General features: G+C 44.1%; 1 protein-coding gene across 8 annotated transcripts in view; it reads left to right on the top strand.

Annotated features, from left to right (window-relative positions):
* Dgkh (diacylglycerol kinase eta) overlaps positions 1-15264 on the top strand; it is a 168271-nt gene that overhangs the window by 93114 nt on the left and 59893 nt on the right. For all 8 annotated transcript variants that reach the window (XM_085698297.2, XM_085698299.2, XM_085698298.2 and 5 more), the window contains 6 exons: positions 5788-5892; positions 6174-6306; positions 8947-9053; positions 9653-9778; positions 12285-12387; positions 13495-13654. In XM_085698297.2, coding sequence (XP_085554423.2) covers positions 5788-5892; positions 6174-6306; positions 8947-9053; positions 9653-9778; positions 12285-12387; positions 13495-13654 — 734 coding nt within the window. The remainder of the gene's footprint in view (positions 1-5787; positions 5893-6173; positions 6307-8946; positions 9054-9652; positions 9779-12284; positions 12388-13494; positions 13655-15264) is intronic.

The following is a 15264-nucleotide window of genomic DNA, read 5'->3' as shown; positions in this document are numbered from 1 at the left end:
TGGTAATTTTCTTTGTCCAAGGAGGATGTCACTAGGTCACTATCATACTTTTGATGGTGTTAGTTTACCAGGCATGGGATTTTTTATTAGTAGAAACCTCTGTTTTTGAGTAAAGCTCTCTTGACTTTGATCTTGGGCCACAAATACAAGAAATAGGTATGCAGTGTGTCAGTGACAGTGCAGGTGCAGTCTCTGTCAGTGTTCGGAGACCATCTTTAGCCAAGCCTAACCTGGACTGTCTCATCAATGGACCCCTGACCACCACTGAGCCACTCCTCTGTCCCAAGTTAGCTGCGGAAACATGGAGCCTCAGAAGCATGGTCTCAGCCCCTGAGACAAAAGAGGATGCTGGTGGGGTTTAGGCTAGGTTGCCCTGACTCCAGACAGTTTCTCTAATTCACTTCTCCTTAGGGACTTTTTTATTTTTTGTATAGAAAGAAAATTACTTGTGGACATTGGTTCTCAAACTTGGTCCACTTTGGAGTCACCCGGTAGAGTTGTTCTTTTTTTTTCCTTCTTTTTCCCTCCCTCCCTCTCCCTCCCTCCCTCGTGGATTGGTGCTCATACCTTCGTTGAATGAGAGAATAATAGCTGTAGTGTGAATTTTAATTGGTCTTAATAATAAAACCCCAGTAAGATATTAGGGGGTGAAAACTGAAAGACCAGAGAAGCAGAGCAGCTAGTTACTAGTCCTTACCTCTACAAAATCCTCAGACCGAATGGGGTGTCCTGTCTCTACAAATCCTCAGACAGGATCCTAAGCTCCTGTCTCCTCTGCCTTATATTCCTCTCTCCGCCCAACCATATCAGTTCCCGTCTCTCTAGTGCTGGGGTAAAAGTGTGAGCCACCACTTTTAGACTGATTCAATCTCCTGTAGCCCAGGATGACCTTGAACTCACATCTGCCTCTGCCTCCCTCCTGGGATTAAAGGTGTGTGCCACCGCTGCTTGGTCTCTGTGGCTAACTAGTGTGGTTAGCTCCGCATTCTGATCTTCAGGCAAATTTTATTTGTTAGATCACAAACAAAATATCACCACAAATAGCTTATGTATTGGGATTTGAAAGCAAACAAACCAGGTGATTCTGAGATAGATAACAGCTAAGTAGTTTACTCCTTAGGGATGCTACATAGGCCCACCATATATTTTAATATTCTTTTTAAGACATATAATAATTTTGTTTTTTAAAAATTTCATACAGTTTATTTTTATCAAATTTATGTCTCACTTTTCTCCCCAATTTCTCCCTGATACACTTCCCACCTCTCCATACCCACCAACTTTATCATCTCCTCCTCCTCCCACTGAGTCCAGTTTGTGATGTTCATTTACTCATGGGTGTCAAGTCATCTGCTGCAATGTGGTTGACCTATTGGGGGTCACACACTTGAAGAAAACTGACTCTCCCTTCCGCACATGTTCCTTAGTTAGGCATGGGAATTCACAAGCCCTCTTGGCACCACACTATACTGTTCACTGCCTTGATCTCACGCAGGGAACCACAGCCACTGTGCGCGCACGGGGGGCCTAGTTATAATGGATCTGAAGAACTTCTTTGCCCCAGTCTCTCCAACAACTGGCTTTTACAGCCTTTCTGTCCCCTCTTTCTCTGTTTTCCCCAAGCCTTGTGTGCAGGAGTCTCTGTGGGCTGTAATGGGCAGTGGGCGTGACAGAGATAACTCCGTTTGTCGCTGAGCATCCCACAGACGTTTATTCTTTGATCTGTTGTGGGTTTCTGCATTCACCACTGTCTGTTGCTAAGAGGAAACTTCTGGGATGAGGTCTGAGGTCTGCACTAATGTATGGTTTTATAGATGTGACTTTGGAGGAGAGGCTGACATTGTGTCCACTTTTAACTGTAGTAGGTTTCCCCGGGGGGCTCTGAACTCTCCAGCCATGGATTCTTGGCCAGGAATACAGTCCCGGCAGGCATCTCCTCCTGTGGAATGAGCTTCAAGTCCAGTCAGAAAACAGTTGGTTACTTCTGTCACATTTGGGCTGCCTGTGGATACATCTTACCCCACCAGTCATGAGTTTAGTTCACAGCTGGGTAAACCCCCTGCACCCGCTCCCATCCCAGGTACTTTCTTCCCAGTCCTGGGAAAGCAAGTCAACAGGGAGGATGACTTCTGATCAGAACCAACTCGAATTCCCCATGCCCTGAGACAAAAGTGTATGGTGTGTCTTCAGTCATAGGCTCTTAACATGGAGTTCTGATGGACAACCAAGAGCAATGATAGTAACCTCTAGTGTGTGTGTGTGTGTGTGTGTGTGTGTGTGTGTGTGTGGCGGGGGGTGGTCTTTGGAATACTGATGACCAGCACCTGGAGGGCAGGTATCCCCTTCTGACACTGGGCTTTATCCTTCATGGAGGATAACTCCAGCTAAGCTGTCTAGGAAGCATGTCAGACAGTAAGTTTCCCTCCTCCTGGCCCTCTCCTCCTTCCCTTTCCTTACCCAAACCTTCCTGCACATTTTTATATCCTAAGCCTCCCATCTTTCTGTCTGTAAAACAACAAAACAAACAAACAAACAAAAAACGGTTATTACAGAAGCATGGCATATTTGCTTAAAGACTGCAGTTAAATGAACAAAAAGAATTAAATTGGGCTGTGGTCTCTTGATAGTATTTGGCTGTGTATCTGGGTTTTGTTTTTGTGTTTTTGCTTGTGAGCATTAACATAAATACAGTCTAACTGTGGTGCCCAGTTCCACAGGATTTTATATTTAATGCTTTATTAGACTGAATTATTTGGGGGTGGGGTTTGAAACAGGGTTTCCCTGTGTAGCCGAGTCTGGCAGGAACTTACTGTCTTGTCCAGGAAAGCCTCAAGCAGTTTTCTGTCTCAGCCACCCCCGTTTCTGGGATTGCAAGAGAGAGAGTCTCCTTAGCCGGCCAGACTGGGAGAGTCTTGAGTCTTAGAAGTGAACGATAGTGTGGTTGGATTGATCGTTTTGCCAGTAACTCCCACTGTTAACCGTTCTAGTAATGGGGAGTTTTTCTACTTTACTAGGTACTGTTTAGGAAACCATAGCATTTTTCCAGATGAGTGAATCGGTGGCTTCTTCTTCTCCTTTACAGACTCTTGACCAATCCTGCAGTGTTCCCCTGGCTCTGGCTTTCTATACATACTTAACAAATGACTGGTAAACACACGTGTGTGCCCCAGAGTGTCAGGGACTGCCATCGTTCTCTGGACACTAGTTCAGATGGGTGTGAAAGCAATGATGCTGTATACTGGAGTAACAGGAAGAGAGAGTTACAGATGGGGGTAGGGAGTCCTTCAGATCCTTGGAGGAAGGTAGCATGCTGCTAATTCCAGAAACTTCCTGGATTTGCCCCAACAGATGTAGGAAGAAAGCCTTCCCCTTCCCTGCTCCTTATGTGAGAGGAGTTCTAGCTTCCCATTAGGCCAGGGCCGCCTGTGGTCATAATAGAGTTGGAGTCAGATAAACTTGCAGCTAAGAAGCAAATAATTTTCTAAATTTGCCCTTCCTGCATCTCCCTTATAAAATTTGGTGAGAAGCGGGGTTGGAGTGGCGGCGTTCAGCTGGAGGATAACCGGAACCGGTGTCAGCCTTGTGGCTCGGGGCTTCTTCCCGCACTGGCAGTGGGAGCAGCCCAAACGCGTGGAAGCTGGCTGAGGGAAGAGGTCGGCTTGGAGGCTGCAGCTTTGCTTGCTGAGCTGAGCTTGATTTAGCCCAGACAGCTGGGCTCTTTGGCACTAGAGCCACAAGGCTAGCCATCTCCGCTCCATGTTGTTTATAAAGGACTGATTGCCTTTTCACCGACTTCTGAGAGTGTGGTTTTATAATTAGTAGATTCTTAATTGTGATTAGTCACAAGGCCTGCCTGTCAAAATCACTCTACTGTCTTCTTGCCCTCAGAGAACTTAAGTTTTGGTCTGAATTTTTGTGTATGATGATCTTTTGCTTGCTCACTATTGCTCATCTTGAAGCAAGTCTCAATTCAAAAGTGGAGCTCGTGAATACATGCTCTCCGTTAGCATGTAAGGTTTGCCCTTGACTGAGTTATGCAGTCTTGCTGGAATCACTTGGGATTGAAGCGGCTGTCTAGTTCCTAAATCCGTGTTCCCCTGCCTTTGAAATTCATGATGGCTTTAAAAGCGTCTTTAGTTTTGGCTGTCAGTCACCATGCGTTGCCTAGAATGTCACAAAGAACAAAATCAAAGAATGAAACGACACTTGAAAGGAACCCTCATATTTACATCCTATCGTAGAGCTAAAGTCAAGTAAGTGATAGAGGCAATACTTACCTTGATAACGTTAGTGAGCCAGCGAAACGTGGAGGTTTCTGGACGCTGTACCAGCCTTCAGAGCCAGGAGTATATTATGATTTAATGGTACCTCTCTGCCACATTTGATGAACTGCCCTAGAAAAACATTTTGAAGCAATAAAGCATCCATTTGGCTTCTAAGTGGTGAGAGAGGCACTGCTCTTTGCATTAACTATTTATTCAGGAAGAGAAGTGACCAACTGCTGGTAAGCTTTACCCCAAGAAGGTCGTTTCAAACAAGAAAATGCGAAAGTGAGGCTCTCTTCGATTTCATGTGTAATTAACAAAGACGCAGAGCAGAGCGGTTGGTGCCCCCGTGCCATGTGACGGCTGGCTGGCTCTATTTAAGTGCAACTGCCTGTCAGAAGTAGTAAAAGCTTCTGGGCTTCTGGAAGACTGTGTCCTCTGTTAACAAGCGAGGCGGCAATGACCGGTGAGTGGCTCAGAGGGGCTCCTTTCTCTGTGGCTTACCCTGGACGCTTCCTTGCTTAGATCCGCGGTGTTAAGCACCCTAGTTCCCTCTTTAGGGGATGGTCCCCTTTCTTTTTTCTTGTAGATGATTATTCTTTCATGATCACTCATGATATCTGCTGTGTATATAATAAAATATTTATTTTATTAGTTTTGATCAGGAGATTGGGCTTGGGTAACTTTTCTATTTGTTGTGTAAATAAGTCTCTAATATATTATTTGAAATTAATTTCTTGGGAGGAATGCAGTGTTACACTGTTGTACTACAAGTACATAAATGGTCCCTTCCTTGCAGTGAGTGTTTAGGCTTCAGTGACTTCAGGGCAGCATGTACGATATACTGTATTAGTAAGCCGAAGTCAGTTAGAGGTTTTCTTGGGAGTACCTTTGGTACTAAAACAGCTGTAATTTTCCATTCCACTTTCTTTAAGGTTCTTAATACAATTAATTTGCTTTTTTCAGTGTCATGAAAAAAAAGTGCAAGTCACAATTATTTTCTTTCCTCCAGGATTTTTATGCGGTTTTCCACTTGGCTCTGACTAAAAAGTAATACAGTAAATTTCTGCACAGTACGAGGGGAAAGCCTTCATACAAATTTTATTCACACAGCTAGTAGAAATATGTCAGTTAGGAATTTTAATACTGCATTTTTAATTTAAAACTCTTTTCCATATTGAAAGTTACGTGTCATTTCAAATTACTTCGAGGTGTGTTTAAAACAAGCTTTGAAGATGCATTCCATGTAGTAAGAATGTTTGTTTATTTGTGCGAATGGTCTTTAGAAAGAGCTAAGAAGCCTCATTAGTATCAACAGAGTCAGAGATGAGCTAAGAATCCTGAGTACCTTTCTTCCCTGGAACACACTGTATCACACAGAACAAAGCTCCTCTCCTTCTTCATCAAGGAAACAAAGACCCAGAAGAGATGTAACTGCCTCATAGAGGCCAGGCTTTGTAAAGCCCCTCTTGTTGGTTCTTGTTGGTTACTAATAATTACTAGATCGAATTGTCCCTTTCAGATAATCACTCCCTTCAGAAGGTTGATGCTATGTGCTGAGAACAGGAAGGAAATGGAAGACTGGATCAGCTCTCTGAAGTCAGTGCAGAGCCGAGAACCGTATGAGGTAAATACTATCCACTTGTTTCCTGTCCTCAGAGCACAGGCTTATAGAAGAGCAGCCATGGAGCCAGAGCAAGCCCGTGCCAGGCTAGCCCGTGCAGAGGGAAGCGTTGGCAGCCTTCTCAGAACGGTGTAAAGTGGATCATGTTTTCATGTCAAGTGCCTTGCTGTTCAGAGTAATGGGCTGAAAGTTTGGTCCGCCCCGTGGCACGAACGTTGCAGAGAGTCACGAGTGGCCCCGTGGTCTCCTGTTTTGGCAACCCTGTCCTAACTTTGCCTTTGCAGGTGGCCCAGTTTAATGTGGAACATTTCTCAGGGATGCATAACTGGTATGCCTGCTCCCATGCCCGGCCCACCTTCTGCAACGTGTGCAGGGAGAGCCTCTCCGGAGTGACCTCCCACGGCCTGTCCTGCGAAGGTACTGTAGCCGTCTGCTTTTGTGCTCCACCAACAAAACCCAAGTGCTGTAGACACCTTGTCCTGGGTACTGCACCATCATGAAAGAAGCAGACAGACACCCTGAAGAAAAACACCTTCCTTGGTGGGGGCAAGGCCTGGGAGATGGGGTTAAGTCCAGATTTAAGTTTTGTTCTAGTTCAGGGTTGGGCTCTACACACATAGGACTGATTTGGGGGAAATGCTGTTGTTAAACAGAAACCATTTGAAAGGAAGCATACATCAAAATTCAGTGGTCTCTTGAAGGAGTTTCTGCTGTCTAAAGATCCCTTGAGCTTGGTAGCAAGCATTCAAATATTCTTTGTTTTAATTGACTATGGAGACCAGTGTGTACTCTTTGACAGAATCCCTAATGGTTATTGATATTGCATTATTTGAAATATTTTCCTTTACTTATGCTTCATTTAATTGAATATCCTACTGCTGTTTCCTTTTCCATTTTGCACAACACTGGGACCTGAACCCAGAGCCTCGTGTACATTAGGCAAACACCGTGCATTATCTCATCCTCGTGCCATGGTTCAGGACTTCTTTAACGTTGTCTAAAGTTAAGACCCATGATGGTGTTTTCTCTCTTTCATGTTGAAGGAGATCACTTGTTCATCCGTCTGCCCAGAACCGAAATAACCACGCAGATACTGTATTAATTAAATCACTGCTTGGCCCATTAGCTCTAGCTTCTTATTGGCTAGCTCTTACATATTAATTTAACCCATTTTATTAATGTGTGTATCACCATGAGACTGTGGCTTACCTGGTAAAGTTCTGGCATCTGTCTCTTGGCAGGGCTACATGGCTTCTCTCTGACTCTGCCTCCTTCCTCCCAGCACTCAGTTTAGTTTTCCCGCCTAGCTAAGTTCCGCCTTGCTATAGGTCCAAACCAGTTTCTTTATTAATCAATGGTAATCACAGCATACAGAGGGAAATCCCATATCACTTTAATTCCTTTTTTAATGCTATAATTTTAATTATAAGATGCGTGTGTTATTACTTAATTTAGGAACTGTGAGAACCAAAGGCAGATCTGTCAATGGCTACCAAGAGAATGCTCATGCCTCTTCAGTGTGAAGAATTGAGAATGTTGGGTACTGTTTTTGAATCATAAATAGAATGGATATCAGTTATTTTTGAAATGCAATCACATCTTAAGTAATTTTGAGCGTGTGTAATTAGGATTTAGATTAAAGCAGTGGTAGAATCTCACTCTTAATGGATTTCAAATAAGATCTGCGATTGTATCAGCTGTTTACCTCAGTCTACATGCACTTGGGGTGGAGCTCTGCCATTGCACCCTCTTCCTCTCCTGCCTGTTCAGGCTGTGATTGGGTTTAAGACATGCAAGCAGAGGTCAGAGAGGCAGAGACGCACTATAAAAAATTAACATACTACTTTTCATAATTTCCTAATTTAATTGAGGATGTTTAGTATACTCCCAGGGAGAAATTACCCTTCACAATTATTTAAATAGTATCTGAACAAAGCAAGTTTAAATGGCAATTTTAAGAAATCAATAATATCAAATATATAAATATGGATACTTGTCTTAACTATTGTTTAATATTTAGGAGGACCCAGCATGGTAAAGACTAAATATTGGAATAAAAGTCATTATTTTACCACAGTACTTGTGGAGTTTTGTGGTTTGAGATAGTGAGTGACATTATTGGCCAGGGAATGTGCTGTTTTCCAGCCCTCTCTGAAGAAATTCAGTTGCCACCTATCAACGTATAGGTGCAGAAGAGTCACTTGCATTTCTTGGTGACCATAGCAACAGTCTGGCTCACCATTACTTGTTACACAGGCTGTGAGTCTCAAGACCTACTTTATTATAAAGTGTGCTTTTTATTTTAAATGAACTGCTCCATTTTTAACGGCAAGGTTTTGAAGTAAGGAAGGAATGTTCTAATTTTTACCGTCTTCTATGTCCTTGCGTGGGACTCACGATATTCCAGACTGGCCGTGCCCCATCTGCCATCCACCTGCCTCTAGCTCCCGAGTGCAGGGATCAAAGGCGCACGCCGCAGGCCCCCGCTCCAGTTTACTGCTCTACCATCTTGGTGACGGATTCCCCAGCTGCCTGCCTGCTTTCTTAATGTGCTTGAACTTTAAAAACCACTTCTGGTTTGTCTTTACCTTATGACAGCTTCAACTGCTCGTATAAATAAACAACAACGCAAAGGTCAGAAATATATACACCTCCATGAATTTCCTCAAACACGTCCAAACAGGGCAGTCCACACCTAGGCTGGGAGGTGATGGTTTCCAAGCACTCTGGGGACCGTGTTATTTGGAGTGTGCGTGCAGGTCTTTGTTTGTCTCTTCTGAAGAGCCAGGTCTCCGTGTTTATTTAATTTCTCTTCTTAGCGACAATCTATTATATTACATTTTAACGGCTTCATAAATACAAAGACATCAAATTTTAAGATTTCAGTTACTGCTCCTGGAGCCGGAACCTTTTCTTGAAACTCGCTTCCCTCCTGCCTCCTTTTGCCTCACCCCCCACCCCTTTAAAAATTTCATCCTGTAATCTTCTTCCCTTGACAACCGCTGACGTTTTATGTTTTTTTTGTTGTTGTTGTGTGTTTGTTTGCTTTTTTTGCAGTGTGTAAGTTCAAGGCTCACAAAAGGTGTGCGGTGAGGGCAACCAATAACTGCAAATGGACCACACTGGCCTCCATCGGGAAGGACATCATCGAGGACGAGGACGGTGTAAGCGCTGTGACTCCCTGCCCCCTCCCCAGCCTCTCAAGCCCTGCTCTTGCGGACCATAATGACAGAGAGTTAAGTGGGAATGTGGACTCCCTGGGTTAGGTCGTGAGTGTTAGTTGATTATGAGTTTTGACTTTTGATTGATTGCTTCAGAGCGTTCCCCAGTTCTCTGTAGGGGAATTCCTTCTGAGTAAGACTGGGGAGCTCTTCTCGCCTGGGCTGCCGTTAAAGACCTTTGTCTGACTCAACGGCCCACAAGGCTTAGCTGAGATGTTCGTTTGGCAGGTTCTGGGCTTTCTCTCAACAGTCCCCTCTTCTGAGCTGGACTCCATTGTATCTTGCCTGCGAACCCTATAGAGATCGCTGTCTCCTAAGCCTTTGAATGCCCTTCCCCTCAGCTAGATTTCTACTGCATCTCAAAGGGTGAGCCTTTGTCTTCCCGTTGTGTACCTTTAGAACTCAGGCTTGCTAGGAGGTCCACAGATGCGGGTCAGATGAATGAAGGACTCTCAGCACACGCAGGATTGAGTTCCATCTTCTACAGCGTGAGGATGGCATCCTCAGACTTCCTTCCGACCACCCTTTCTTCCTGTCCGTAGGTCGCCATGCCTCATCAATGGCTTGAAGGTAACTTGCCTGTGAGTGCCAAGTGTGCAGTCTGTGACAAAACCTGCGGCAGCGTCCTCCGCCTGCAAGATTGGAAATGCCTTTGGTGTAAGACGATGGTAAGGGTGCAGCATTATTCTGTGCTTTTAAGTGAGCATCTTTCCCTAACTTGGTCTTCCGTGTGGTCCAGAGGTAAAGCAAAGAATTGCTGGCAGAGCAGACCCTGGTTGTGCACACACCCCTCTGTGACATAATGGTACCTGTTTATGTTTTTAAACTGTATTCCCTCTAATGTGCGTGCGTGCGTGTGTGTGTGTGTGTGTGTGTGTGTGTGTGTGTGTGGCGGGGGGTATTTCTCATTTCTGCCCTGGCCTTTTTTAAATGGTTCATTTATAGTAGTTGCTTGTGTTCAATTATTTCCCACTCTCTCTACCGGCCATGTATTTATTGCTGCTTCTCTCCTGGTGGTGGGGGGAGGGTTAGCTGTTCACTTCTAACGTTTGGAGAGAAGAGCGCATCATCTCTGTGAAATGAAATATTGAGAGGCTTTGTACACGCTGTCTTTATCCGCAGTGTACATGTGTCCTTTTACTCAGTAATTTCAGCAGTACCGCAGTCTGAGCTAATGAGACTGTACTTAAGAGGACATTCTGCACTTAAAGAAGCCCTGTAGAATGGCATTGCTGTTACAGCGGGTGCGTGGCGGCATTCTGGAATGCCTTTCTCCCCTTTTTATTCCCTGGCAAACTTAACTCTCACCCTAATTCTTCCTGCCCCATCCTGTATTAGTTACACATACTAGTCTCGGTTACCATTCCCTTGTGACAGCTCGTTTGGTCTCAGTGTTGTTGCTGTTTTCTTTTCTTTTTCTCTTTACTCCTTTGCTCTTTTGGGGGGCCCACCACTCAGCTCCCAGATAAATACATGGAGACTCATTCTTCCTTATAAATGCCTGGCATTGTCTTGGCATATTTCTAACCAGCTTTTCTTAAATTATTCTGTTTATGTTTTGCCTCTGGGCTTTTACCTTTTTTTGTTTCTCTATATCTTTTCTTTCCTTCTTACTCCTTGGTTTGCTGGGTGACTGTCTCCTGGTCTTTCTCATCTTTTCTTCCCAGAGTTCTCCTGTTTATCCTCTCTGCCTGCCAGCTCCTCCTTTCCTTCCTCCTGGCTTGCTATTGGCCGTTTAGTTCTTCATTAGACCATCAGGTGTTTCAGACAGACAAAGTATCACAGCTCCGCAGAGTTAAACAAATATAACATAAAAGAAGGCAGCACATCTTTGCATCGTCAAACAAATATTCTACATCATAAACCATTGTAACACATCTTAAACTAATATCCCACAACTTCTCAGCTTCCTACACTACCATTTATTGGCATGCTTGCTGTTTTGCCTTTAGATGATGATATTGTACTGGGGGAAACCCAGCGTTTCCTACTCATTGTCATCTAGTTGAGAAGGGCCAAAAAGAAAAGAAAAGAAAAAAATAAACCGAGAACCCCCCCAAAGCCTGAAGTCCTACCACCCTGGTGCTCCAAGGAGTTTAAAGACTGCGCCTGTGCACCTCAGCCCTGCTCTTCTCAGGCAGCGCTGTGACGGGTCTCTTTCCGTGTTCTTCCGTGATTCTCCTACACTCTTCATCTTAAAACTCTCTGGCCAGGCTGTGGTGGTGCACACCTTTAATCCCAGCGCTTGGGAGGCAGAGGCAGGTGGATCTCTGAGCCCGAGGCCAGCCTGGTGTACAGAGTGAGTTCGAGGACAGCCAGGGCTATGCAGAGAAACCCTGTTTTGAAACAAACAAACAAACAAACAAACAAAAACCCCTGTCTGTGCACACTTAATTTTTCTAAAATACATTTGTGTCATCTCTGTGTCATGATTGAGAATTGTCCCCAAACAAGTCATCAGCAGAACAAAAGCCTCTGTTAAATTTTAGTTACCCTCCTGAAAGGATGGGCTTAGTTAACACAAAGTCCAAGGTTGGGCTCAGTTAACACAGAACACTCTGGGTAGCCAGGCTCCTCCATGGTGAATTAGCCCTTTGTTTTCTCACTTGGAATGTCCAGGGTGGGCCCAAGTCTTCTGCTCCTCTCCTCTGCCTTGCAGGGCAGTGTCTAGCTGAGGAAATAGCCAGGGCTGTGTTGTAACACCACATGCAAATACATAAACTGAGATAAGTTTGTCTGGGAGATGTAGGGCCAGTGCAGAAGGAGCTGGCACGTTGCAGGTTTTACTTCTTTTTATTAAAATTTATGGACATGATATTGAGATAGCCTCCTTCTCCCTCCCCTCTCTCCCTCCTCCCCTACTCTCTCTTTCCCTCCCTCCTATTACCCCCCCCCCCCTTCTTATCTCTTCCTTCTTCCTTTCACCAGGCATTCATGGAATACATACTGCTTTTTAGGCAGCCCCAGGAGTAGACTGCTCAGACAGTCTCACGTGTACGGTGCTAGCCCGTCCCTCAGAAGGGCATGTGCCGATAGTGGCTTACTAATCACTGAACCTTTTGTGACCGTATTGATCCGGAATGAGCGGGGCTGTGGATCTAATTTGTAACTTAACAGAAATGCATTGGTTTACTGTCATTTTTGATTCTTGAAGGTTTCTTTGTTGGTTGTTAGGTCCACACCGCCTGCAAAGATTTGTACCATCCCGTCTGTCCCCTTGGCCAGTGTAAAGTGTCTGTCATCCCTCCGATTGCACTAAACAGCACAGATTCTGATGGTACGTAGCAGTGGTGTAAGTACGTGTATTTCTGGCATAATAGTGTTGACTTCATTTCCTATGATAGATAAACTGTCATTTGCTATTCTGGTCAGTTTTTAGAAATGCAGGAAGGTATATTTGATTGTTTAACTAATTAATTAATTTTTGTGATGCTGGGTATGAAACCGGGTTCTTGAAGAGCTAGGCATGTGTCCAGCCACTTAGCTCCGTCCCCGGCCCAGACGAATATTTTGAAATGAAAGTTGTAATGCAGCCACTTTAGCCAGATCACCACACATAGGACTTTGAGATTTTTGTTTTTGCATCCCAATGGATGAAGGAAGATTACTTATTAATACTACAATATTAATCTGCGTGTGTTCTCTCATTGTAATTGAAGCTGCCCGTTAGCATGGTCTACTATTAACATTGGCTCTCCTATAATTTCCCTAAAGGACTTTGTAGTCCTCTGAATGCGCTGCTTTGTCCAGAGTCCGACAAGGCTTAACCGTCAGTGCCGAGGAGACATCCTAACATCACTAGCTCTGGGCTAGAGCGTTCATTACTTCCTTCTCTGCAAGCTGCTTCTGCGGTGTGTTGTTTCCGCCTCTGCTTCATGCACAGACTTTTGATACATTTGTGTGTGTGGAGGTAAAGCTTAGAGGTTGGCCTCTTGATAATCCTCCCACCCTGGATATATCTTTTGTTTATTATAAGTTTGAAAGTGTTTTCTCAGGCCTCCGCCAAGAACAGTTGGAATATTAGAAAGTACCAAGCAGGAACATGGTTTATTTGACAACAGATGGAAACCCATAGCCTAGATTTGTTTTTCTTACAAATAATTAGTAAGGTTGGTGGTCTATTTCAAATACTTTGTGATTAAGGTATTTATTGTCTTTGATGTGATTTTTTTTCCCACTACAGAGCATATTCTAAAATGCGAGTTTTACATTGTTGGATGCAAATAGTAACCTTAGCTCCCTTGGGGGATTAGATTATAATGATATGCCGGCAATCAGGAAGGTTCCTTATTTTTGCCCTTTTCTCTTCCTTTTTCTAAATGTCTGTTAATAATTTAAGAGGGGGAAATGTACATGCTAATCGTGTCCTGGGTTCATTTTTCAGGTTTCTGTCGAGCGACCTTTTCGTTCTGTGTCAGCCCTCTCTTGGTGTTCGTCAACTCTAAGAGCGGAGACAACCAGGGGGTAAAGTTCCTTCGCCGCTTTAAGCAGCTGCTCAACCCTGCTCAGGTGTTTGACTTAATGAACGGAGGGCCTCACTTAGGGTAATTCACTAATGATAAATCTTACTTGGGTAAAATATGGTCTGAGCATGAGATGCCTCTGATCCTTCTCCCCATGAAAATTTCTCTTTTCAAACCTGGCGGTGGTGGCTCACACCTTTAATCCCAACACTCGGGAGGCAGAGGCAGGCGGATCTCTGTGAGTTAGAGGCAAGCCTGGCTTACAGAGAGAGTTTCAGGACAGCCAGGGCTACACAGAGAAACCCTGTCTCAAAACAAAACAAACAAATAAAAACCCCAGGAAATTGCAATTTTCCCTGGCCATCTCTCTGTTACCCTCACTCCTTCCTTCAATGAGCTTTGTCAAGTTTTGTTTTTGTGGTGTTCTTTTTGCCTGGTGCACAGCTTTGAACCTATAGATGTAGACATCCTCGGCAAGTCCTCATCATAAAGAGACGTCTCTAGCTTAAAGTTCTAATTATTTGTTTTTGTGGATTTTTGTTGTTTGTTTGTTTTTGTTGTTGTTTTTGAGACAGAACTAAGAGGCCCGGGCTGACCTGGACCTGTATGTAGACTAGACTGGCCTCACAGGGAATGACCTGTCTCTCCCTCCTAGGCTCTGGGATTAAGGATGTGTTCCCTAAATCATATTTAACACAACCGTTCTGATGTTACTAAACTTCCTTCTGTCTGTTTCCAAATTTGTTATCAAAACTTCCAAATGCTAAAATGTGTATAAGAATATTGCAAGCGTGTATCTTGCATCAGACAAATGCGTGGTTTTAGGACAGGTAAACTTGGGTAGATGTAAGGTGGAAGCTGATATCAGAGAAGACCCTTCATGGAAACTCGTATTGATTCATACCAATACTCACAGTGACGTAACCAAAGCGGGCTGTCTGGCACCTCAGGGAAGTACCTGAAGGATCTCGGGATCCATGGTGAGGGACTTTAATTGATTGTCCTTGAGTTTTCTGTGGTGTTGTATAACTTAACGTCCAAAAATGAATACAAACTATGTGGCATTTCCGTTGGAGGGAATATGCCTTGGGATATGTCACCCCCTTTCAACATAAAATTTTCTGTGGAGGTGATACTGTGTTTTCTCATGAAGCGACTTTTCATCATCCTCTGAACCTCTGAGCTTCTCTCCTTGTGAGACTGTTGCACAGGACCTGAGGGTTTCTAAGGGACAAAGAGACAGGAAGGGGGATACAAATGAAAGGAAGGGCTAAGACCAGCAGAGCGGAGGATGCTGGGAGCCTGCATTGGTGAGGGCTGCAGGTATCTTTAGTTACAGCCTCAGTGTCCCCCACAGCCCTGAGATGCCCCTCCCTTGTTTGCAATTCCTCAGGGAACGACGTGACCTGAAATGCCACTTCCCTGTCACTTTGCCTTCATTCCTTTTCCTGGTTCTGCTTCACTTTTGCTTTTTTGTTTTTTTTTTCTTTCCCCTCCTAATTTATCTCTGTTTCTGCTTATAATTCTCTTTTTAAATTCATTTCTTGAGTTAACTATTGCACTCAAGTTTGCTGTTATATATTTATATATTTCTTATATTTAAATAAATGTGGATAATAGAGAGTGTAAGGTGGGCAGTCGTTGGAGAAAGGGTTTTTATGTACTTACACTAAAAACAGATATTTCACTTT

The sequence above is a fragment of the Myodes glareolus genome, chromosome 12 (genome assembly GCF_982192425.1).
Source record: "Myodes glareolus chromosome 12, mMyoGla1.1, whole genome shotgun sequence".
In the NCBI taxonomy this organism is placed as follows: domain Eukaryota; kingdom Metazoa; phylum Chordata; class Mammalia; order Rodentia; family Cricetidae; genus Myodes; species Myodes glareolus.
This window is presented reverse-complemented; position numbering and strand designations above follow the sequence as displayed.